General features: G+C 49.2%; 1 protein-coding gene across 1 annotated transcript in view; it reads left to right on the forward strand.

The window, feature by feature from the left end:
* Positions 1-9,278: 9,278 nt before the first annotated feature.
* Positions 9,279-25,484, forward strand: part of LARP1 (La ribonucleoprotein 1, translational regulator) — a gene marked incomplete at its 5' end in the record, with an annotated part of 50,830 nt that continues 34,624 nt past the window's right edge. The window contains 1 exon segment of the mRNA XM_081091532.1: positions 9,279-9,714. Coding sequence (XP_080947658.1) covers positions 9,279-9,714 — 436 coding nt within the window.

The raw sequence follows: 25,484 nt of genomic DNA on the forward strand, positions 1-25,484 counted from the left end.
GAGGTCTCTCTGAGAAGGGGCCATTCAAGCCGTTGAAGGATGAGAAGTATATGGTATTTGTGTGTGTGCATGTGTCGGGGGCTATGGCCCAGAGCCCTCAGGCTGGGATGAGCTCCATGTGTTTAAGGAGACAGCACATGGCAAGGATTGGGGAGAGGAGAAGAGAGGGGAGGTCGGAGGAGGGTGAGTCTGGAGCACAGAGGGTTTTGTGGGCAAGGAAAGAGGTCTGGAGTTTATTCTTGTTGCAATCTGAAGCTACTGGAGAGGTTTTGCAGAATAGTGCCCTGGCATGCAGGAGCAAATCACTGAACTTCTGTGGGGCTCAGTTCTTCAGCTGCCAACTGGGACAATCCCGTTTGTCCTGTCTCCATGAAAACTCTTTGAGAAATGTAATGTGATACAAATAGAAGGTGGGCTGCTGTGAGGTAAGACATACCATAGGTGCTTAATAGACGACACTTAACTGTATGGAGGGGATTTGCAATGATGTGGAGAAAGCACTCAGAATATAGAGTTGGGGGGGGGGCAGCAAAATATAAAACTGCTGAATGTGCAATATGACCTCAATTATGTAAAATATACATAGAAAGAAAGGCTAGAAGAAAATACTTCAACATATTGCCAGTGATTGCCTCTGAGTTGTGGCTTTTTTTGTTTTATTAATCCTTACCCGAGGATATTTTTCCATTGATTTTTAGAGAGAGTGGAAGGGAGGGGGAGAGAAACATCAATGTGAGAGAGACACATCAATTGGTTGCCTCCCACATGTACCCTTGACAAGGGCTGGGGATCCATTCTGCAACCAAGGTACATGCCCTTGACCAAACTCAAACCTGGGGCACCGAAGCCGGTTTGGCTCGGTGGATGGAGCGTCGGCCTGCGGACTGGGGGGTCCCGGGTTCGGTTCCGGTCGGGGTCATGTGCCTGGGTTGCGAGCATGTCCCCGGTGGGGGATGTGCAGGGGGCGGCTGATCGATGTTTCTCTCTCATCGATGTTTCTGACTCTCTATCTCTCTCCCTTCCTCTCTGTAAAAAAAAAAAAAAAAAAAAAAAATCAAACCTGGGACTCTTCAGTCCCCAAGCTGATGCTCTATCCACTGAGCCAAACCAGCCAAGGCAGTTGTGGGCTTTTATGTGGGTTTTGCTTAGCTAGACAACATTTTTTTTTTTTTGGCCCAGCTGGTGTGGTTGAGCGTCAACCTATGAACCAGGAGGTCACGGTTCGATTCCTGATCAGGGCACATGTCCAGGTTGCAAGCTTGATTCCCAGTAGGGGGCATGTAGGAGGCAGCGATCAATGATTCTCTCTCATCATTGATGTTTCTATCTCCCTTCTTCTATTTTTTAAAAAAAGTTATTGGAAATTAAAAATATTAAAAATATTTTGTTTGCTGAAATTAATATATTTTAATTTTATATTTTATCATTTAAAAGTACAGTGGAACTTCATTTCTCGAACATCTCCCATCTCGAACAATTCGCTTCTCAATCTGACAACCCTTTCATGCTGGTATCTATAGAAGTCTCTCAGGTGCCAAACAAAGGAGAGAATGCGCAAATATTAGTCAGTTTACCACTGTTAAAATCTCAGGATATTGTGCAGTGAATATTTTTTTTTTTTTGCTTTTGTTGCTGCTTATAATTATTGTTAAATTTTCATTTTTTACTGTACATATCCTTTCCTTTTTGTCAAATTTTCATTTACATTTCATGTCCTTTTTTTAAAAAAAATATATATTTTATTGATTTTTTGCAGAGAGGAAGGGAGAGGGATAGAGAGTTAGAAAAATCGATGAGAGAGAAACATCGATCAGCTGCCTCCTGCACACCCCCTACTGGGGATGTGCCCACAACCAAGGTATATGCCCTTGGCCGGAATCGAACCCGGGACACCTCAGTCCACAGGCCAACACTCTATCCACTGAGCCAAACCGGCCAGGGCATGTCCTTTTTGTTTTTAAAGTGTTTATTTATAGGTTAAACAGTACAATAGACATGTACTGTATATAAGAAAGGGTAAAACAGAATCATTTGGGGGTCTGGAACAGATTAATTCAATTTATATTATTTCTAATGGGAAAAAATGGTTCAGTTTTCCAACAGCCTTCCAGAATGAATTAAGTTTGAGAAACGAGGTTCCACTGTACATATATAATGTATATATTTATTACACCCATGGTTTCACCTTCCCTGGTTTCAGTTACCTGCGGTCAACCACAATCCGAATATATTAAACTAGGGGCCCAGTGCACGAATTCATACACCTTGAAAGGAACTGTGGGCTATGAGGCTACAGTGTGCACAGGGGTGGGTCTCGGCCCATCCTCCGCACCCCTGCCCGGCCACTCCCGCCCTGGCCCCGGTCCCAGCTGCTGGCAGCTCTGCTCCTGCCACCACATGGAGCGATTGGGGGCAGCGCCAGCAGCAGGTGTGAGCGGCTGCCGGCCCTGATTGCCTCTCAGGAGCAGGGGGAGGTGGAGAAGCCCTCAGGGGCCATCAGGGCCGGCAGCTGCCGCTTGCACCACTGACAGCACTGAGCGATCAGGGCAGCACTGGGCACCATCAGTGGGTGTGAGTGGAGCCGGCGCTGGCAGCAGGTGTGAGTGCTGGGTGAGACCACGGCACGCGGGAGCAAAGAATTTTCAGTAACCACCAGAGCCTCACCCCAGTGACAGTGACCTGCGCCCTGTCTTGGTCTGGTGCCCCGCCCCCACTCACCTGCTCCACCATCCCACCGTGGCCAACACCCGCCATGTTCCATGCGCACCCCCTGGTGGTCAGCACACGTCACGGCAACTGTTCGGGTGTTCTGCTGTTCGGTCTATTTGCATGTACATATATGGAAAGTTCTAAAAATAAGTCATACGTTTTAAACTGCGCACCATTCTGAGTGCAGGGTGGAATCTTGAGCTGTCCCACTAGGGATGTGACCCATCCTTTTGTCCAGCACATCCGCACTACATATGCTACCCAGCTGTCGGCCACTGAGTAGCTGTCTCAGTATCAGACTGGCTGTCACACACACAGGCACAGAACTTTTATTACAGCATAGTGTTATATTTTTCCATGTTATTATTAGTTATTGTTGTTAATCTCTTATTGTGCTTAATTTATAACTTAAACTCTATTTTAGGAGTGGATGTATAGAAAATAACAGTACATATGGGATTCAGCACGATCTGCATTTTCAGGCATCCACTGGGCGTCTTGGAACACATCATCCTTGTGTAAGGAGGAAGTACTGTGCATATATATGGCAGGGGGAACAATTAGTGGGAAGCTTATCATGACACCACCTGAAAAATGCAGGAATGCCAGGGAGGGTAGCAAGGCTGGGGAAAGAGGCTGCCTAGGTAGACAGGAGGAGAAGGGGGCTGGGCCGGTGCCTGTCTCTGACTCAGAGGAGTGAATGTGTGAAAAGTTAATTCTCCATCAGACCGTCTTCACTGCAGACCCATCCTGTTGCTTAACCAACTCCCTTGAGCAGCTTGGACTGTCTGAGTCTACCTCCTTATCTGTGAAATGGGGATGATCATACTTACAGAGAAGGGTTGCCCTGGGGGTTAACCAGGTATTATGGGAACAGTCAGCACCTTCCCTCCCTCCTCATCTTACCCGTTAACTATTACTGTCTGCATCTGCTTCCCAAGAGGAGATCGAGGCTGAGCCTCCTCCCATGAACTGAAGTAAGTTTCTTGGCATGTGCCAGAAAGCCCAAGAGTCCTTAGGGTTTGGAAAAACACTCCCCAGCTGGCACTGTTTGTTTTGGCCAAGGCCCCTGCCTTTGCTGACCCCACCCACTCCTCCATGTCAGTGTAAAGAGGCCTCCTGCCCAGGAGCCCCTCATATCAGAAGCAGATAAGTGACACAGCCCAAGTTCTCCCAGAGACACAAGGTCCTTTGGAAAATCAAACTCAAAGAGGAATAAAACTGCACATCCACGTGTGCTAAATTTTCCTTCCTAATAAGCACAGATAACTCATGCGTCCCCCCCCCCCCCAAAAAAAAGACAGAATAAAGTATTTTTCTTCACACTCATAAACCAGATGGACAGGTATTATGCTTTTCACTTTGTGGATGGGGCAGTGGTCAGCAAACCGCGGCTCTTTGGCCCCTTGAGTGTGGCTCTTCCACAAAATACCGGCTCTTCCACAAAATACTGACTTCTGGGCATGGGCCATGAAGTTTCAATCGCACTGTACGTGCACGCCCGCACGTGGTATTTTGTGGAAGAGTCACACTCAAGGGGCCAAAGAGCCGCATGTGGCTTGAGAGCCGCGGTTTGCCGACCACGGGAATAGAAGCCCAGGAAGGAGGCAAAGCCAGAGATGAGACCCAGGTTATAAACCAGGTCTCCCGGCTCTCTAATCTCTCATTTGGCTGCCTCTGTCTTTCCTTATGACGTTGCCAGGACCAGGAGCACAGGCACCTAATTTATTACAAATCGGTGTTTGGGCCTACTTTATCATTTGTATATTTCAGGTTTGATTTTTCTCACTCTGTGTGTCTATGTGTTTTCAGCACATGATGTGTCAAAGTCATGAGTACAGCACAAGTTAGTCTGATCCTTGTCCCTTTCTGCTTAAATAATATGCTGTCTTACCTCTTTTATGGGCCTGAGGTCACCTATTGCTTAATTAGTTGGTCCTTCCCCCCACCCCCACCCTGACCCTCCCCAATTAGAGTTTACCTTTTGGAGAGACAGGATTCAAGTTTTTCATTATCTTCCCCAGGCCTATGTATTTGATGGGTTCTTTATAAATGCCTGTGGATATGGCAACGGAGGGAAGAGAGACAGACCTTACAGTGATGTGGTGGGTAAGAAGGCCTGTGGAGTTAGAATGCCCTGAAAAAGCCCACTCTGATACCTGGCTGCTGCCTGTGACTCAGGCACTCACCTTACTTTCCTTTCTGAACTTTGTAGGTGTTTGTAACTGAAGGTAATTAACACCTTCAGGGCCTACCCTAGTGCCTAGCACAAAGTCAGAACTCAAATATCTGTAGAAAGAATTAATACCTATATCACTAGGTTATTGGGAAGATTAAAAGAGATAATGAATATCAAGTATTTTTCATAGAACCTGGCATATAGTAGCTACTAAATAAAAGCTACTCTTAACTATTTGGGTCATTACTAGTATTAGAACTAAACACATGCGTATAGAATGCTGCAGTGGGTTAGGAATGAATAAAGCCTGAATTCAAATCCCAATTCCATTATGCAGAAAAAGCTACTGGATTTAGGATCAGAATACTCAGGTGTGAGACCTGGTTCTGCCATGGACTAGTTATGCGACCTGGAATAAGTAACTGACTTCTCTCAACTTCAGTGTCATCATCAGCAAAGCGAGGAGACTGAGTAATCACTAAGATTCTTTTTTGCCCTAGCCAGTTTGGCTCAGTGGGTAGAGCATCCGCCTTCAGACCAAAGGGTCCCGGGCTCGGTTCCCGTCAAGGGCACATACCTTGGTTGCAGGTTCCTCCAAGGCCCAGGCCCTGGTCAGGGCTCATGCAGGAGGCAACAAATTGATGTGTTTCTCTCACATCAATGTTTCTCTCTGTCTTTCCCTCTTTTCCACTCGCCCTAAAAATCAATGGAAAAAAAATCCTCTGGTAAGGATTAACAACAAAAAGAGTCTCTTTTTTCTAGCTCTGACAGCCTCAGTGTAAGATGTGATCTCATGCAGGTCCCATTTTCTCTGGCCCCGTTTGCCCACCTGTAAAACGACACTCTGTTTAGAAGCCCCTTTCTAGGGCAGGGGAAGCCCCGGATGTGTAGATCCCAATGCCCTCCAGCCTCTACACAGCAGGTGCTGGCAGTACCTGTTCAGCTCAGACTGACTGCTGAGGGGTGTGAACCACTTACTTGTCCATACAGAGCCCTGGTCCCCTCATGAACTATAAGGGGCACCTTTCCCTCTCTACCTCCAATTATAGGAATATTAGAGGCCCAGTGCACAAAAATTCGTGCACTCGGGGGGAGTGGAGGGGCATCCCTCAGCTTGGCCTGTGCCCTCTTGCAGTCCGGGAGCCCTCAGGGGATGTCTGACTGTGGCCTAAGCCACAGTTGAACATCCTCAGCGCTGCCGTGGAGGTGGGATAGGCTCCCACCACTGGCACTGCACACCAACCTTCAGCTTGGCTTGTGGCTGAGCGGCACTCCCCCTGTGGGAGTGCACTGACCACCAGGGGGCAGCTCCAGCACCGCCCCCCCCCACCCCCTCCATTGCCCCTCCACTGCAGCCTGCTGCTGTCCCACACCCCTGTCGTTCCCCTGTTTGGTCAATTTGCATATTAGGCTTTTATTATATGGGATTGAAAAGAATGACCAACCATGACCATTATGTCCCATATTAACAAAGTTCAGAGAGGGCCTCATGTAAAGAACATCTTCAGAATTTATTTATCAATAAATACAATAAAAAATTATGCATTCCAGTCCTAACCGGTTTGGCTCAGCGGATAGAGCATCGGCCTGTGGACGGAAGGGTCCCAGGTTCGATCCCGGTCAAGGGCATGTACCTGGGTTGCGGGCACATCCCCAGAAGGGGGCGTGCAAGAGACAGCTGAATCAAGTTTCTCTCTCATCGATGTTTCTAACTCTCTATCCTTATCCCTCTCCCTTTCTCTCTGTAAAAAATCAATAAAATATATGTTTTTTAACACCTTCAGGGCCTACCCTAGTGCCTAGCACAAAGTCAGAACTCAAATATCTGTAGAAAGAATTAATACCTATATCACTAGGTTATTGGGAAGATTAAAAGAGATAATGAATATCAAGTATTTTTCATAGAACCTGGCATATAGTAGCTACTAAATAAAAGCTACTCTTAACTATTTGGGTCATTACTAGTATTAGAACTAAACACATGTGTATAGAATGCTGCAGTGGGTTAGGAATGAATAAAGCCTGAATTCAAATCCCAATTCCATTAGCATTTACCTTGGAATTAAAGGTATATATAATGCAATTATTAAAAATGGTGCTTAAATTCACTGAGATACCTTTAATCATTACCTTCTTTAGTACCTTTTTTTTGGGGGGGGGCAAAGAATTATGAATTTATTAGGTGATCTGGAAAACCAGATGGACTGAGCCCCCAAATGGTGCCAGCCTTTAGTACTTCTTTTGAAACACTGGCCTCAGTCTCTGTAATTTGCACAGCTCTTTGACTTACATTGTCTTACTTGACTCCCCACAAAAGCTCAGAGGGTAGAAGCAAGTCAGGCATTATTTACCCCCATTTTTTCCACCAGCAAAGGGGACCAAGGAAGGGTGAAGAGTTGGCCACCTTGCAGAGTTCAAGTTACGGGAGAGTTGGGATCAGACATCAGAGTGTCCCCACCAGCACCGCTCCTGGTTACAGCAGCCCTACAACCAGCCTTGGCCTGCGGGGCAGTTCCAGGAAGCTTTTCAATAAGCAGGTTGCGAGTTCTAACGGTCTGGGAGACTGCCAACACTTCCAGGCTGCTCTGTCTTGAGCAGGTGGGATCACAGCCTGATCCCAGTCAGAGGCCAGAACGTCTCCAAGTGAAGTGTGGGACCACCTGGTGGGTAAGCACCTAAGGAGTCTTATTAGACATGCAGATTTCTGGGTTCAATCCCAGATAGGCCTGATTCCAAATGCTGTGGAATCTGCGTTAAAAATTTCCCCTTATTGTCCAAACTAAAGTAGCTGAAATAGTCTAACCCTATTACTGTAGTCATTATTGTCTTCACAGATACCAGGCAAGAACTTGTTTATCACATATTTTTATTGTCTCTTTCTCCACCTTAAATGTACACTCCATGAGCATAGGGACTTTGTTAGCCTGGTTTATTGCTAAACCTGGGTTTCCTAGAACCCAAAGGCCCCCACAGTACGAGGTCTGTAAATATTGATTGAAATGAGCGCGCACTAAAATTCGAAACCAGTCATACCCACTCCTTCGTTGTACAATAGGGAAACTGAGGCCCGGTGAGTTAGTGACTGCTGCAGAGTCCGTCAGGGCCGGGATAAAATCTCAGACCTCAGGAGTCGCAATCACGAGTCGGTTTAACTCTGCCCCAAGCAATGTCTTAGAAAAAAAATGAAACCCGCTTGAAAGAAAAGACATTTCCTGCCCCCCAAAACCCAGTTTCGGGAGTTCAGCCGGGTTGGGAGCTGCTGGTGAGTCCATTCCCACTTCCTAGGCGCCCCAAGCCTTCGTCTAGGCTTCAGGACCCGCCTTCCGGACCCGGCGTGAAACCCACCTCCGTGCCCGCGGGGTCGGCGGGACCAGAGCACGGCCCGCGGAGGTGAGGGCGGCTCGCCCAAGGTCACCCGGGCGGGGCCCGGCCCGAGGGGTGCCAGGGAACCGGCGGCCTCGGCGCGTCTTTGGGGTAGAGGGGCACCCCCCCTCCATCATCCTGTAAGTCGAAGGTGACATTAATAGTTCCTTTCCCCGAGAGGAACCCTGGAGCACCCAACCTAAAAAGCGTGAGCAGGCCTGGCCAGCCGCGTGGCCCGCGCCCATGTGCTCCACCTGCGGCCGCTCTCAGGCGTTGGCCCTTTAAGACACCTCCCCTTTCCACCCGCCCCCCTCCCAGGCCTGCAGCCTCTCTCCTGACCGCCCCCCCTTCCGAATTGCATCAGGCACGTGCTCGCCCCCGTCGGGTCTGTGCACCCCGCACCCCCGAGCCGGGGAGGTGCTCCGAGGACTCGGAGGCGAGGGGCGGGGCCAGGGGCGGGCCCGCGAGGCCGTGCGCGCGCGCTCCCGCCGCCTTCGCCGCCCGCCCGTCGCCCGGGGTCGGCCCCAGCGGGCGCGCCCCCGCCGCGCCGTCCCTCCCCTCGCCCGCCGCGTCGCGAGGCGCGCGCCCGCCCGCCGCCTGCCGCGGATCGCGTGGTCGGCTCGGCTCGCCGCGCCTCTCCCCCGTCCGTCCATATTGCTGCAGCCCCCGAGCCGGGAAGCCCGGGCCGCCCCGGCGGCGGGGGGGAGGGAGGGACGGGACGAGAAGCCTGCCAGGCTCCGGGGGGTGCCTCGCGAGGAACGGGCGGGGGGGGACGCGCGCCAAGGAGGCCTGGACCGCAGAGTGGGGGGCCTTCCTCCCCCCCCCGCCCCGCCAGCGGGCCTCGGATCTACGGCGGCTGCATCCGACCGGGAGGGAGGCCGCGCCTAGCGTGAACCCCGACCCTTCTCCGCAGAGACTGGGGCCCAGCGCCCCGGAGGAAGGCGTCGCGGGCGCCCCGAGAGCCGAGTTCGAGGCGGGGGAGGCCGCCTCCGGCGCGCCCGGCTTCTCCGGGGGGGCGGGCGCGCAGATGGCCACTCAGGTGGAGCCGCTGCTGCCGGGAGGCGCTCCGCTGCTGCAGGCCGAGGAGCACGGGGGGCTGGTGAGGAAGAAGCCGCCGCCGCCGCCCGAGGGCCAGGGCGAGCCCGGGGCGAACGACGTCGGCGGGGGCGAGCCGGACGGCGGCGGCCGGAGACCGCGGCCCCCCTGCGCCAAGCCACACAAGGAGGGCAGCGGGCAGCTGGAGCGCGAGAGCCCGCGGCCGCCTCAGCCTCCCGGCGCCGAGGGCCTGGCCTTCAGCGACGGGGAGGAGGGCGGCGGGGAGCCGGGCGCTGGCGGAGGAGTGGCCGGAGCCGCGGGCGCCGGGCGCCGAGACTTCGTGGAGGCCCCTCCGCCCAAGGTGAACCCGTGGACGAAGAACGCGCTCCCGCCCGTGCTGGCCGCGGTGAACGGACAGCCTCTCCCAGGTGGGTCTCCCGCTGGCGGTCCTGGGTGCGGGGCCTCTTCCGGGGACACGGGCGTCCCCTCCCCCAGCGGCCTCCGGGGTCCGCCGCTGGTCGCGGTGACTCGGGGTTTTTATTTTTTATTGCTTCCTGGCTAATTCGGGTCGCCGAGCATTCCCCCCCGGGCGCGCTCGGGAGCCGGCCCCGCGGGAGGGCCGGGTCTCCGGGCCGCCGCGGTTAGTGGGCAACGGCGTGGCCCGGGCCTACCTCGCCGGGAGCGGGTGGCGCTGGTTTCGGTGAAAAGAGCTCTCGCCGCCGCGTGGTCTGAGAGAGACGGTTTCCAGCCCCGGCCTTCCTCCGGGAGCCCCCTCGCCCCACTCCGCCCCTTGCTCCCCGCTTCGGTAGCGTTGCGAGCCCCACGTTGTAGATGTTAAACGAGCTCATGTCACGGGCCGCAGAAGGGCCGGCGACGAGTTCACGGGCTCGGGATTGAAAAGTTAACAACTTTTGTTCTCGAGTGCATGGCATCAGGCAGTAGAATCGCCATTGGTGACGGCTTGCGGGGTCGGTGACGGCGAGAATGGAGAGAAGAGGAAACCCAACGTGTCATTGGAGTCGGGGGTTTCCCTCCTCGATCCCGGGGACCTTCCGCCTTGAGGGAGCCGGGCGGCCCGTGTCCGGGGAACCCAGTCAAGGGGCGGGCGGGAAATGCGGGGCGAGCGAGGGGGCTGGCGGTGCACGCGGGGCGTGGGGCGGCGGGGGAGGGAGTGGCCGGGCCGGGCGGGCGGGTGACAGTTGGGCGCCATGCGCCGCCGGCCCGCGGGCTGCTCGCGGCCGCCCGGCCTGTGCGTTCGGCGCCCGCCGCGACGCGGGGGGTGGAAGGCGGGTGCCGGCCGGAGGCGCGGTCGGGAGTGTGCTTGTGCGCGAGTGTGAGTGCGCGGCCCCCTTCCCGGCATTCCTCCGCAGCGGGACAACGTGGTGCCTTCCCGCGCGGGGAGCGGCATGTGGCCGCCGACCGGCGCGCTCCCGCTCCCTGGATTTCTGGGTCCTCTGGGGCCGGGCCCCCGGGGAGGCGGAGGTGCAGGGAATCCTCCGGGAGCCGTGTCGGCGCGGGGCTAGAGGCGGTGCTAACATGGAGGCTCGTCTGTGCCGAGAATAGCCGGCGTCTGGGCTGGGCGCACACCCTCTGCTCCCTTTGCCGTGCTGGCGCGGAGGGGCGTCGTGCAGGCGTCTGGATTCTTTGGTTTTGGGTCCTTTTGAAGTTGGCCAGGACCACAACCCGGTTGTAGCCGAATGATGGCCTGTGGCCGTGGCTCTAGTGCTGGTTCAAAACTCCTCCCCTCCTGCAGTCGCCGGTTGAGGCTGACGGGTTTCAGCCATCAGAATGGGGCAAATTGAAGGGATCTTAGTGCCTTCACATGCAAGGGAGTGGAATCACTGGTAGTCCTAGGAAAACCAGAGCAGGTAATTCTGAAAATGGCGTGTTGCAATTTTTATTTCTTTTAAGGTTGCTTCATTCGGAGGAGGGGACATTTGGGGTTTACTAAAGTACCTCAAACCGTGCTCTCTTCCTTCTGCCCCCTCCCCCCTTTCCCTCCAGAGCCCTCTTATGCAAAGGGCAGTGCTGAAACCTCCATTTTCTTGCATATCCCTCCTGATCCACCTACAGAGGGAGGGAGGGAGGGAGGGAGGGAGGGAGGGAAAGCAGCTTTAAGACACTCTTTGGTCCTTCCCCTCTTTAAATTCAAAGGGGTATAATCATCCCCAGGAGAGAGCACTCCTCAGAAGTTTAAATGGGGCTACTCACCCTGGCGGCTGCTGCTGCTTAGCCAATGGTGAACCTGCCTTGTGGGTTTTAAATCAGCCATGACATCAGGTGGTATTGTGTGCCTGAGCTGGTATTTTGTGCAAGTCCAGGGGCCCTTGAGAGGGTGCGTCACTGGGGTTATTGATCGTGGGAAGAAGACAGTTTGGCTGACATCTCATCCCACCTTTTCCTCCAAGTGGAGAAGACAACTTGCTTTAAATGCCCAAAACAAAATTCTGAGTCGGGTAGATTTGCTCGGTGCTTGTTTTTCTGAAATCTTAAGGCAAAAGATTGTCTACTCGTTGGGTTTGGAATAGTCTCTGACAGACTAACTGAATTAATTTATTAACTTCTGTTTAAGCCTGTAGTTAGGGCTCAGATGCTTTTTGAGGGAGAATTTTGTGATTGACTTGTCTGGTAAGGTTAGATGGGCCTTTCTTTGGCATCTACCTGGAACTCTAAGGCCCTTTTCCAGCCCTGATTTTATTTGCAGTTTGGACAAGTTTAAATGTGACACCAGTGGAGTGGCAGTGTGGTCTTGGGAATTTTGCGTTCTGTGATGCATGTTTTTGGGAGTCTACAGAATTGAGTCCCTCAGAAGCAGGCTAAAGGCTTTCCAAAGCTTGCTGCAAATGCCTATTTTTAGCTCTCCTTTTGGCTCAGATGCTAGTGTTTTAGTTCTTTAAGGGACACGTGCAGTAACTAGTAATGAAAGGTATTTTTCGATATTCCCCCCTTGTTTGGGTTTCTCTTTTCTGGCTTAAGCCTCTGTGTCTTATATTTGTTGTTTCAAATCTTGGGATTTGCATTTTGGCTTTTTATGTTTCCATCCCCTAGAATATTTTGAAAAAAATTATATACACACACACACACACATTTATATTTATCCTAGCCACAACTCTTTAAGTACAAGAGACACAGGATGTCTTAGTTAAAAGCAAAAATGATATATAGCAAAAGTTCTGGGGTCAAAACTGCATGGGTTCAAATGCCAGCTCTTACCATTTCTAGCTGTGTCTTCTTGAACAATAAGTTCCTTAACCATTCTGTGCCTCAGCTTCCCCATTTGTGTACTAGGGATTAAATCATGATTTATCTGCTTCTTGGGGCTGTTGTGAGCATTCACCGTGATATGTGTAAAGCATTTATTTAGCCCAGTGCCTGGCATGTAGCGGCTATACCATGTCTGGGAGGCGGAGACTATGGGACTTTCCGGGACTTTTTCTGGGTCTCCATTTTCTGCACTTGTAAAAAGAGGGAGTTGGAGAACACTTTCCCTTTCTGGTATTGTATCAGTACTCCAGGAAATATATGGGATCATCTCCTTAAATATGGACTTTTGTTTACAGACAAAAAGAGCATGGTGTGGATAATCTTAAATGTTGATTACCCAAAGAATTGGCTGTTTTTGCTTTGGAATGTGGTGTGATGACTTTTAAAAATAAGTTTTAACTTGTTTATTTGCCTTTCATTAAGATTATCTTTTGGGAGAGTGCACGTGTGCTCTCCGGTCTGTGGGGAAAAGGCCATTGTGACTGAAGTAAAAGTGTTCTAAATGCATGTTGAGACTTTGAGATGAGAATGTATCCTCATTCACTAGAAGCCTCCACTCACCCCAGTGTGGGAATCAGTGGGTTGGTTTTGTAGCACCTTTGACTTAAAACTAACCAATGCTGAAGTCTTTTTCTTGATTTCTCTTTAAAGGAAAGTCAGGGGCAGGGTCCGAGACTTGAGTGTTTATGTTCCGGGTATCACTTTTTTCTGTGTTCCTTTGAAGTATAGCTAACTGACGGTACAAAATAAAAAAGGGTTATATAATCTTGGCTAGCCCATGACAACCCCAGCGACCCTCCGCCCCACTGAACTGGCCTCAAATAAACCTTCTATTCCCTTTCTTTACTTTCCTCCCTGGATTTGGGCCCTTCCTCAGGTCTCCCACACCTCTGCATATCTGTGTGAAGACCTTCCTCATAGCCTCAGACCTACTTCAGCTCCTGGTTCCTCCTTCCCCACCATTAGCAGTAGACTGGATGCAAGGAAGAGCTTTGCCTGGAATCATACAGTCTGCACTTTTGAGCTCCAGCTGCTGCTGCTTTTTCTTTATTGAGATATAATTGCCATATAATATTATATTAGTTTCAGTTGTGCAAACTAATGATTCTATATTTGTATATATCCAGCTTTGCATTTAACTTGCTGTGCAATCCTGGGTGAATTACTCAGTCTCGCTGAGCCACTGATACTCTCAAAATGAGAAAATGATAGTTAACTATTTCAGAAGGTCATGAGAATTAAAGAAGGTGATATTAATAAAGCCCTTAGCATAGTGTCAAGCTCAGAGTATCTGTTAAGTGCTACTTACTTAATAATTGCAGTTTTAATTTTTTTTTTTTAATAATAAATGATCACCATTATTAGGATCTGTTCCACTTCTGATTCTGTTCATGGTCTGCATTTTGGAAACCAGCAACCCCCATGCTTTCTCTGTTTCTTCTGTAAAATGAAAGAATTGGATTAGGTCTAAATGTCAGGGTTTGTTTTGTTTTGTTTTTTTGTATCAAAAACACTTTTTACATAAAACCTCTACCCACAAAAGAAAGAAGCCAAAGCAGAGCTTTTCTTTGTGTTTTTTTTCTTTTTCTTTAAAATGTGTGTGTTTAAACCTCCTGTAGTGGGAAAAACTCCAGTTTTGAATCCAAACTCAGGGCTGGAGTGACACTTGTGCTCCAGGATCTTAGGCTGTTCACTTGGGGGTGCATATCAAACATTGTGGAAAACCAGACATTATGTGCCTTACAATGCTATAGTAGAAAATACACAGCACTGTCTATGAAAATCCTGCCTCCCCAAATAAAAATTGAACCTAAACCCAATAGAACCGTAGTTCTGTGGGGTTAGAGAAACACATTGATTGACCGTAAGGTAGAAGTTATCCTACTCCTGAATGTGTGGAATTGTACAGCACAGATTATTTTATCAGTCAGTAAATGGTATTTTAAAAAGCAACTGTTACAGATGAAAAGAGCTGAAACATCAGATATACTGTGTGGATCTTGTTTGGATCCCAATTCGAATAAACCAGTTATAAGACATTTTGGTGATGTTGAGGAGATCTGATCATAATATTGTATTAAAGAGTTATTTGTCAGGGATGATAGTGGTATTGTGATTGGTTTTTTTGTTTAAGCTCCATCACCGATTGTATAATACTAGAGGCCTGGTGCACGAATTCGTGCATGGGTGAGGTCCAGCTGGCTGGCTTGCCGAATTGGGCTGGGCCGGTGGAGAGTAGGGGCCTCAGGGGGTTGGCCACCGGCCCCATCCCTGATTGGGGCTTGATTGCGGCTCAATTGGGGCGGGGCCAGCAGGGGCGAGCAACCTTGGGCAGTTGGCCCAGCGGCCCCATCCCCAATCGGGATTGGGGGACTGATTGGGGGCAGTGCCAGCCAGGGGGAGGGGCTACGGGAGGTTGGTGTGCTCGCCCTGTCCAGATCCCGTGGGGTCGGCATCGGCCTGTTGGGGGGTGGAGGGAGTGGGCACTTGTCCCCCCAATTGACCCGTTGGCTGGCCACAGTGCGCGTCATAGGGACCAGTCCTTCTAGTCTTTCGGCGTTCTGGTCACTTGTCTTTTGTATATGTATATATAGTCAGTTCTTTTGGCTAAGAACTGCTGGGTTAGCCTAGAGCAGTGGTTCTCAACCTTTCTAATGCCGCAACCCTTTAATACAGTTCCTCATGTTGTGATGACCCCTAATTTCATTGTTACAAATTGAACATAATTAAAGCATAGTGATTAATCACAAAAACAATATGTAATTATATATGTGTTTTCAGATGGTCTTAGGCGACCCCTGTGAAAGGGTCGTTCGACCCCCAAAGGGGTCACGACCCACAGGTTGAGAACCGCTGGCCTAGATAAACGAGGGCTTACACCTCTTTTCCTGTAGTTCAGATCACTTTCTCCTTTTCTAAAGTATGCACACAATTAGGGAAGAGGTAGGGGAGGTCTTCACCTGCAGTCTCCAGCTCCCAGGCCCCCTCCCCTTCTGGGCAGGGAGTTTGAGTTTTACACCAGCTAGGAGGTGAGTGCCTGCTAGAGAGGAAGAGGTTAGGGGTGGTTAGGAGGTGGTTCCAGGCCCTTGGGAGGTGGTGGGTACTTTCATCTGTCTTGAACTCTGACTCTCCCAAGAGGCAGAGTCTCTTGGCTGACCCATCGCATTTGCAATGGGACCTAGGCAAGAGTTTTATAGCTGTTACTCAGCTCAGCACGGTTTCCCTCCCTTTGGGAGGTGGGTAGGGAGAAGAGGCGGAGCCCGGCCTGAAACCACAAAAACCTCTTTAAAATGGAGAGCTTGGCAGATGGGAGTGCCCCTGTTTGCAAAATCCAAGACAAGCTCAAAGGGGGTAATTAGAGTTTTGGGACCTCAAGAGGGCTCACAGGTGCCTCAGTCTGGGCTCACAAACCTCCCTGGCTGGTCCAGAGTGACCTAAGGGAGTGGCCAGGAGAGAGGACAGCCTTACTTTGCTGGGGGCTCATGATAGGAAACAAGTTTTGATACCTGGCTGGTGAAAATATTAGGAAACAGTGGGGCAAAGGGGGTAGGTGATGGAATTTAATTCAGAACATGGGCAGAATACTTCTCTCTGCTCTCACTTAGTGACCTTAGCTTGCCTCACCTCTCTTTTTTTATTCACAGAATGGAACTAACCCTTAATACTGAGATTCTTTTGAGAATCAAATTGATACTGAGTATGGGGGAGCTCAGTTCTGAAGTTAAAATGTCCCATACAAGGCCTGGCCAGTGTGGCTCAGTTGGTTGGAGCATCATCCTGTACTACACCAAAAAGTGCTGGGTTTGCCCTAGCTCGTTTGGCTCAGTGGATAGAGCGTTGGCCTGCAGACGGAAGGGTCCTGGGTTTGAGTCCGGTCAAGGGCACATACCTGGGTTTCAAGCTTGATCCCTGGTTAGGGGCATGCAGGAGACAGCCTATCAATGATTCTCTCTCATCATTGATGTTTCTTTCTCTCTCTCCTCTCCCTTCTCTGAAATCAATAAAAAAATACATTTTTTTAAAAAAAATCAAACCAAAACAAAAAGTGTCGGGTTCGATTCCCAATTAAGGCAAATACCAAGTTTATGGGTTCCATCCCCAGTTGCGCATGTGGAAGGCAACAGATCTTTCCCTCCCTCCCTCCCTCCCTCTCTTTCTTCCTCCCTCCTTCCCTCCCTCCCTCTCTCTAAAATCAATAAAAAGTAAAATGTTCCACACATATGTAAGTGATTTATATTCCAGAAGATGCATTCCCAAGCTAGATATGTCTAGTTAGAGGTAATCACCTATTCTGAGAGGTTATCCATGCCTTTCCTAAACGAGGATGGATAATCAGGAGTTAGCTTAATTTTTAAGTAGCATTATTTGTGATAGGTACTAGAACCAACTGGCTAACTTCCTGTGACAGATAGCTTAGGGCGTCTCTCTCCGGGAGTTTTTCAGAATCAGGACAGTCTTGACGTGGTACTTTTTTTTTTTTTTTTTGGCTGCCCCTTTGAATTAGCAAAGTCCTGATGGGGGTGGGTGGGTAGTGAGGAGTGTGGACCTTAACTGATGAATTTTGTACAGCTTGATGTATGAATGTCATGTGTGGTGAAGAGCTCCCCAATCTCAGTTTGGGTTACTGTTGGGAAAGTCAATGACCCATCCATCAGAAGCCTTGTTTATAGGATACTCTGTAATAACCTTCCAAAATTGTCCTCCAGACATAATGCTATTCAAGGTAGCCTTGTCTGCTTTAAAGTTAGGTTGCAAGCCTTTCAGAGGAACTGAAGTTCCACAGTGGCTGGGAGTCTCAGTTCCACCCCCTACACTCGGCTCCACTTCAGGCAAAACCCAAACCAGGCTACTGTTCCATCCATGTAATTGGTCTCTTTCCTCATATTGCTGTTAATATATATGCAGAAGAAAAGCAAAGAAACACAACCCAAAGTGGCAGAAAGACACCAAAGATGGAATGAGAGGGTTTCTGTACAAAGCACCGAGCCCATCTCTCACTGACATTCTATCACGGGCATTCCTAAGCACCGCATTGTGGGCTCCCCACTGCAGGACTGTACCCCCCAGTGATTCTTCAGTCCCCCCCACCCCCACCCCAACTCTAGAAATGCATGACAGCCCAGGGCAGGGTCAGAAGAGTTGGCTCTAAGAAGTAGCGTGGGCCACCTGGTGGATGATTCATCCACCTGGTCTGTGTATGGTTTTTGCTTTCCTTGTCACACACAGCTTATTGAAGCTCCTGAAAACTCTGAGATTAATAATGGTGATATCATAGTTAGCATTTACTGGGTGCTTTCCATGTTCTGTCCCCTGTAATCTCAGCAGGTGAGCTTTTTATGCCTACTTCACAGATCAGGAAAATAAGGCTCAGGAGAGGTTAACACATTAAGCACCAAGCCTGTTTTGTCTTCCTTTCTGTTTAGTCTGCGCTCCGATTTCATCAATATGCTGGCGGCCAGAGACTGATGAGGTCCAAACGGAAGGTATAGTGTCAGTCACCGGTGACTGACATGGCGCTTAACATGTTAATAAGCAGCTCTGTTCTTATATGATTTCTTAGACTAAGCCTTGGGCTCATCCTTGACTGTTTCTCTATTTCTCTATCACCTCACATCTAATTTACATCCCTTTGGCTCCCAAAAAAACCTGTACCCAAAGCTAAATGCTTCTTACCACCTCCTCTGTTGCCAGCCTGGTCCACACAGCATTGCTTTCCCATCAGAGGCCTCAGCATATCCTATAAGACTGCTTGATCTGGCTCCCCATACCATCCTTCTCCCCAAGCTCTGACATACCCCCCACTTTTACCTCCCAGCCACATTGCTTTCCCTGAGGCACATTCTCCTGCTTTATGGCTTTTGTTCTGGAATGCTCTTCCCCCTAGATAGCCACATGGCTCACACCCTCACTTTCTTCTGGTTCCTGTTCATATATCAATGTGATGGAGAGGTCTTCTCAGACCACCCTATATAAAATAACACACTGCCACCTCTTACTCCACAGCTCCTTCTCACTCCACAGCCCCATCTCTCTTACCCTGCTTCATCTTCCTTCTTAGCTATTATCACCATTGGGTCAGAGACTTTGGTATTTGACCACTGCTGTATTCTCAGCACCTACAACATACCAGACACAATAGTAGGCAGCTTGGTGAACATTTAATTAGGGAATGAATAGATGAATCTCACACTTTAACAGCAGCATTCAGCACATTTTGAGTCGCATACAGATGCCACAGTGAATAATAAAAGTCTGTGTTGGCAAGGAACATGCACACACGATCCAGTATGCAAGGTACTGTGTAAGAAAGGTTTGGGGCTCTTGGGAGTGCAGGAGGGGCACCCAAACAATGTAGGTCAGAGAAGTCTTCCTGGAGGAAGCAATGACTAAGCTGAAATGGGAAGAATGGGTAGGAGTTACCTGAGAAAAGGCCTGGAAGGAGAGCTCATTCTTGGTAGAGGAAAGGTCCTGGGGTTCAGGGAACTGAGTAATTCCCTGTGGTTGTAATTAGATGATTGGGAAGGTAAATTCTGATTTGAATAGGAAGGTAGTTGAGAGTCATTGAAGATTTTAAGTGGCATAGTCAGATATTTTCTTTTGAAAGATTACTCTGGCCATGTGGCAGAGCCTCTTAATTTAAGAATTAAGATGGCTTGGAGTTTCCTTCCTGATCCTTTGGGGCAATGTTCCCAGATTATAAAAGGGAACAGGCTTCTAAGTCATCCTGAATTGTAGTTCTTGAGCGATTATCAGCTGTCATCCTTAAGGGGTGTAGGGAGCGGCTCTGGTTTATGGGATTTCTCTGACCTTTCAGAAGGCCAGATTAGCTGTAATTCATCTCAGTTGCTGGAAGAAGCACAGTTGCTGAAGGACTGGCCTAGGCTGAGCTCATGCTTGAGGTTAGAGCCTCCAGTCTGCTTGTGTCTGCTGTAGAGGGCTAGCTAGACAGGAAGAGGTAGGTGGTGGCCTTGGAAGCAGTGGCAGGGAGACAGGCTTCCAGGTGGCAGTTCCCACCTCCACCAGGGGAGGCACCCGTGTGGCAGGACTCTGCATCCAGGCTGCCTGCTACCAGTCACTGCAATTTGGTCCTGCAGGTTGTTACACAGGTAGCAACGTGTACAAGGTTTCCTTCCATCAGAGCCACCTCCCCTAAGCTGACTTCAGCTGTTGTAGTGATTTCCTGAGAAAGTATAGAGAGTTAGGCTTCTGCAGCCCCATGTCCAGTTGTCAACTCTGTTCCTATTGCTGTGCCTTCAAGGGGCTTGGGTTTCCTTCCCCTCCTTTCAGAGAAGGAATATAGAGCTGGAAGGGACCCTGGAGATCATTGAATCTAAACCTCTCACAGTTTAGGTACTAAAGGCCCAGAAAGGAAATAGGATTTGTTCAAAATCAGTCAATTCAAAGCAAGGCTGAGACTTGAACCCAAGTCTCTTGGTTCCCACTCCAGTTCTATTTTCACTCCACCTCTGGAGGAAAAAGCAGAATGGGGTAGTTGAACATGAACTTTAAACTCAGTCAACCACAGTTTCAGTTAACCCAGCTGTTTACCAACTGAGTGCCCTTGGTGTAACTTCTGGGCTTCAGTAAATGGAGTTATATACAGTTGCCCACATAGTGGGATCATTGTTGAAAGTGAGTTAGGTGAATATGTGTGCTTAGCTGGAGTCTGGCAAAAAATAAATAAAAAGCGATAATTGTAAGAGTTTTGATGGTTTTCTTTTGAGACCTGAATTTGACCCGGGTCTTCAGTTTGCTAACAAAGATGGGTGCTAAAGCCAACTTCCCTGGCTTCCTGGGTCCTCTGCCTGATGATGATTCTTTCTGTGTGGTCCTGAGCCTACCGAGGAAGGCAGCCCATGCTGCTTCTTAGAGCCAGCTCTTCTGACCCTGCCCTGGGCTTCATGCAATCCGCAGTGGAGGGGAATTGAAGAATCACTGGGGGGTACAGTCCTGCAGTGGGGAGCCCACAGTGCGGTGCTTAGGAATGCCCGTGATAGAATGTCAGTGAGAGATGGGCTCGGTGCTTTGTATGGAAAACCTCCCATTCCATCTTTGGTGTCTTTCTGCCACTTTGGGTTGTGTCTCTGCTTTTCTTCTGTATATATATTAACAGCTATATGAGGGAAAGAGACCAATTACATGGATGGAATAGTAGCCTGAGTTTTGCCTGAAGTGGAGCCGAGTGTAGGGGGTGGAACTTAGATATGGTGAGAGCAAGGTTGCGTGTGGCAGCCCGGTGCTACTTCTAGGGAATGTGGGAGGGAGACAGGAAATCAGGAATACACAGAGGGGGTGGCTCACTGGGACACATGCACATTTCTGTGAGGAGGGTACGGTTGAGGGAACTGGGGTTATTTTGTCCAGAGAATCAAAGCTTGGGGTGGGTAAAAATGCCTGTTCTGAAATAAAGCATTTGAGTAGACCTACTGTAGCCCTATGGGTGAAGCTCTTGTGGGAGGTAGAACATTAGTAGGTTTTGGCTCTGGCCAAGTAGTAACTTTGGAAAAATCCCCCCCCCAAATGTATTCAGCTGCCACAGGAGATACTGAATTTCTTGATGTGGTGATAATATTTGAACAGTTTGGGTGGCCCTGCAGTTGCAGATTTGCAAAGTAATTTCCTAGACTTGCTCATTCAGAAAATATTGAGTTAGGTGTCAGGTCCCAGAATTCAGGGATAAACAAGACACATTCCTTCCATGGTTGGTTTTTATTTATTTATTGGGGTGCCATTGGTCAACATGAACATGTAGATTTCAGGTGTGGGTTTCTGTGTTACAAGATCTGTATATTGTTTCATGTGCCCACTACCCAGAGTTAAATCTCCTGTCACCATATGTCAGCTTGATTTGGTTTATATCCTGGAAGTCACAAATGGGCAGCTTACATCTTATCTCCGCAGGTCCAGTCCAGCCTACTGACAGATTTTGACCTTGCATTAAAAACAGTTTAAAGTGACCACCTATATTTTAAAATTAAGAAAATGCATCTGGAAACCTAGAGATTTTCAGTTTTTCTTTAAAAAGCCAAACTCTGAACATACTCTCCCCCCCCCCCCCCAAATACAGCAAAAACATTGAGTTGTATACTTTAAATGGGTGAGTAGCACAGTATATTAATAAAACTGTTACAGAAAAAAATGAGATGACCTGATCGAATGGCCTCTGTCCGACGCAGCCTACCTTTAAACAAGGATGCCAGCGTGAGGCCTATGGGCACAGACTTTCTGTGTTTTATTGTACAAAGGAAAGAGGACAGTGTCCAGCCCAGCCGTGGGCAAACTACGGCCTGCGGGCCGGATCCGGCCCGTTTGAAATGAATAAAACTAAAAAAAAAAAAAAAAAAAAAGACCGTACCCTTTTATGTAATGATGTTTACTTTGAATTTATATTAGTTCACACAAACACTCCATCCATGCTTTTGTTCCGGCCCTCCGGTCCAGTTTAAGAACCCATTGTGGCCCTCGAGTCAAAAAGTTTGCCCACCCCTGGTCCAGCCTATGAGCTGAGGAGCATACTCTGGGAGAAGAATTTGAGAGGAGAGGGTAGGGAAGACTTTAAGGCCTAAGGCAGGAATTGCAGTTCTAGAGCGAACTCCTTAACTACCTCTTTGAGGGAGAATAAATGTGATGGAGAGACAGGACACCTCTGGGCATTGTGGGCCTAAGGTTCTAGCAGTAAAAAGCTATCTGAGAGCTAAGGGTTGGAGCTGTAAGGGAAACGGTTATGTACGGCCTCAATGAGTCATTGTTCCCTTCACCCAGCTGTGAAATGGGTACAGTCTTTGATCTGTCTTTAAGGTCCCTTCCAGCTCAGACACCCTGTTAGACATGAGACCAGCAAAGGCAGATGTTATAGTGTCTTGGGCTAGAAAGGGGAAAGACCCTGGCTAGAAGCCTTGTGCATTATGGTCCTGCTTTCGGACCATTGGAACTAATTGGAGCATTACATTTTCTCTGGGGACCACAATCACTGGAAAGAGGCTTCTCCAAGGCAGGGCTGCTCCTCACAATTGTTGGTGTGGGCCCTGTAAGGGGAGGTGGGGAGGAGGAGTGGAGAATCTGGGCAGGAAAACTGGAGACCAGTCTTCTAGACCCAGGTGTTTGACTCACTTGCTAAGATACATTGGGTGATCACTTACTGAACCTTTTTGGACTTCCTTTCCCTTTACTGAAAATGAAGGTGGTTGAGCCAGACCTTTCAAGGTCCTTTCACACTAGAATTAAGTTTGATATGTCAAATTGAAGATCAAGACTGCAGTTGGTGAGAAAAGTTTCATCTAACGGGGATTGATTTCCCCACCCAATTGCACTGGCTTTGAGTGTCATCCCCAAGAGTTTGGCCAAGGCTATGGGATTCTTCTACCTAGGCATGGGGCATTCTGACATAGGCTTCTAGAAAATGCTGGGCTAAGATGGGCTGCCCCAAAAGGTTGTGGGTGCCCTCAGAAGTGTGGAGACAGGGGTGGCTCATCTCTTAGCAGGAATATTATTGAGAAGATTCTGACATATCCTGTACATGGTTAAGTTGGGTGGTTGCTGAGACCCACCTTCTGGCCCTGAGGTTTAGAACCTAGGATGGGAGGAGGCCAGAGTCAAAGTATTAACTGTCTCAGTAGAAGGGAAGTTGACCCATCTCAAGAAACTGAATTCAGAGACCTCAGGCTTATCTAGAGAACCACCAGGACTTGAGCTTACCCTTTGTGTGAAAGGAAGGAACTTGACTGCCACCAAAGTGAAAGTCATTCATCTCACATTTATTAAATTACCTACTAAGTGTTAGACCATGGGATTCTGATGGGAACAAGACTGAAGGAGCCTGCCCTCATAGTTTAAATTCTAATGGGGAGATACAGTAAACCAACAAGGCAGTTCTGCTTATCACTGCCAAGCAAATCACCCCAAAAGTTAGTGCAACCATTTTATTCACTGGTTTGTGGGTCAGCATTTGGACAGGGCTCAGCCAAGTGATTCTTTTCTACATAGCAGTGGTAAAGGTGGCAGGTGTCCTGATCTGTAAGGTCCACCACAGCTTCACTCACATGTTTGGTACCTTGGCGGAGGTGGCTGAAGGCTGACTTCAGCTGGAACTGGAGTGCCCTCTCCAGCATGATGGGTTAGCGTGGTAGTACTACATATGGCTTAGGGCTCTCAGAGGGTGTTCCAAGAGACAGGGAGTAAATGCTGTCAGTATCCTGAGGTCCTGGGCCTGCACACTGGCACAGCATCACCTTTACCATATTATGTTGATAGAGGTTACAGATTCTGCAGTGTGAAGGGAAGGGGACATGGGTTCTGCCTTTCCGTAGGAGAAGTGTTCATTTGCAGCCACCTTTAATAGTACATGGCAGTTTCTGATAGTGGTGAGTGCTTTGTGAAAGAGAGGCATTGTGATAGAACGTGTTGGGGCGGGCGGGTTTGACTGGGGCAGCTTCTATCAAGGTGTCAGGGAATAATGCCTCTAAGGATGAGCCAAGATGGCATTGATAGGTAGCCTGGTGATGAGCATTCTAGCCTAGAGGGACATCAAGTACTAGGTGGTAATGAGTTTAGAGTTCTCCAAGAAACGTAGAGGCCTGTGTGAGAGAGAGGAGAGGGGCTCAAAAAAGCAGAAAAGCAAGAGGCTTTTGGAGGCCAGCTTAGGAAGTTTGTGTCCTGTTCTGAAAACAGTGAGAGAGATGGTATGATCTTGTTTCTTCAGGATTACTCTGTTCTGTTGAGATTGAACTGGGGTCGGGGCAGCAGGAGGCCAGGTTGGAAACGGGGACCTCATTGGAGGCTTCTGCAGTAGTCCAGGAAAGAGATGAAAGGAATGGATAATGGCATAGTGACTTAGGTCTGATTTTTTTTTTTTTTTAAAGCTTTTCCCTCCCTGAGGCTAGGCCACTTGAACAGGAAGTGTTCTGGTTGCTATTTCTTAATTCCTCTCAAACTGTCCAGAAGCTTAGTTTGTCGAACTGTGCCCATTAATCAGAAGGGTGGCCTGAGGCAGGCAGATGTTTATTCTCCAGGTTCTCGGTCTCTTGGCCCCAGAGCTAAGGAACTTGGTGTTTCCTTGCCTGGACCAACTTCCCCTGGCCTATCCCAGGCTCCATGCCCCAGCATGGAGGTGGAGTGAGGTGATGAGTGAATAGCATGGGGGCACCAGCAGGAGCTGGAGCAAGGATGGTGGAACCTGGGCATGAATAATGATCCCGACCTGGCCTTTTTATGTCATAGTGTTCTATTCCTGACTTCTTGTCAGAAAGTGTGCTGGCTTTTTTATTTCAAGTAAGATATTCAGGGTGGGCAGGCTGGGGAACTGAGTGGTCAGAGCAGGCTGCCTGAGATCAGAGTGTAGGGACCCAGATTCTGATTGCAGCCCCGCTCCCTCATTTCTTCTGACTGGTCTTCATTTTTCATAACTTGTGTGATCCTGGGTGCAGTTGTTCATCCAGGAGTTCAGAGAGGTTCAGTAATTTGCTCAAGGCTGAGCGGTAGTTGGTAAGTAGCTGGGATTCCAGCCAATAGCAGGCTGCCTCTGGAATTCTTGCCTTACTTGTCATCTGGCTTCGCATTCTCCCAGACTACAGAAATATACAAACCCCAACCAGAAAAGTTCCTCACAAACCTTTAGACAGCAGGAATCTCTGTGCTCCCGGTGGCCCAGCCTGGAGGTCCCAGCTCTGGTCCTTTGACCACTCTGAGTGGGTATAAACCAGGCCCTGGCCTCTCTTCCCCCAGAAATGTTCGTTCCTCTTCACCTCTGTCAGGCCCTTGCAGCCTGTTGGAAAGAGCCATGCTGACCTTGTGGTTTCTCAGGCATGGCCTCCAGGCCAATGTGAGGGGGTTAGGAGGGTGGCTCTGGGTTACCAAAGCAGGGTGGGAAACACTATTGTGTGTTGGGCCTTTTAACTTCTTGTGAAGGGGAAATCTTTCCAACTTACTAAAACAACAC

The sequence above is a fragment of the Myotis nattereri genome, assembly GCF_964212035.1.
Source record: "Myotis nattereri genome assembly, chromosome: 5".
Taxonomy (NCBI): Eukaryota; Metazoa; Chordata; class Mammalia; order Chiroptera; family Vespertilionidae; genus Myotis; species Myotis nattereri.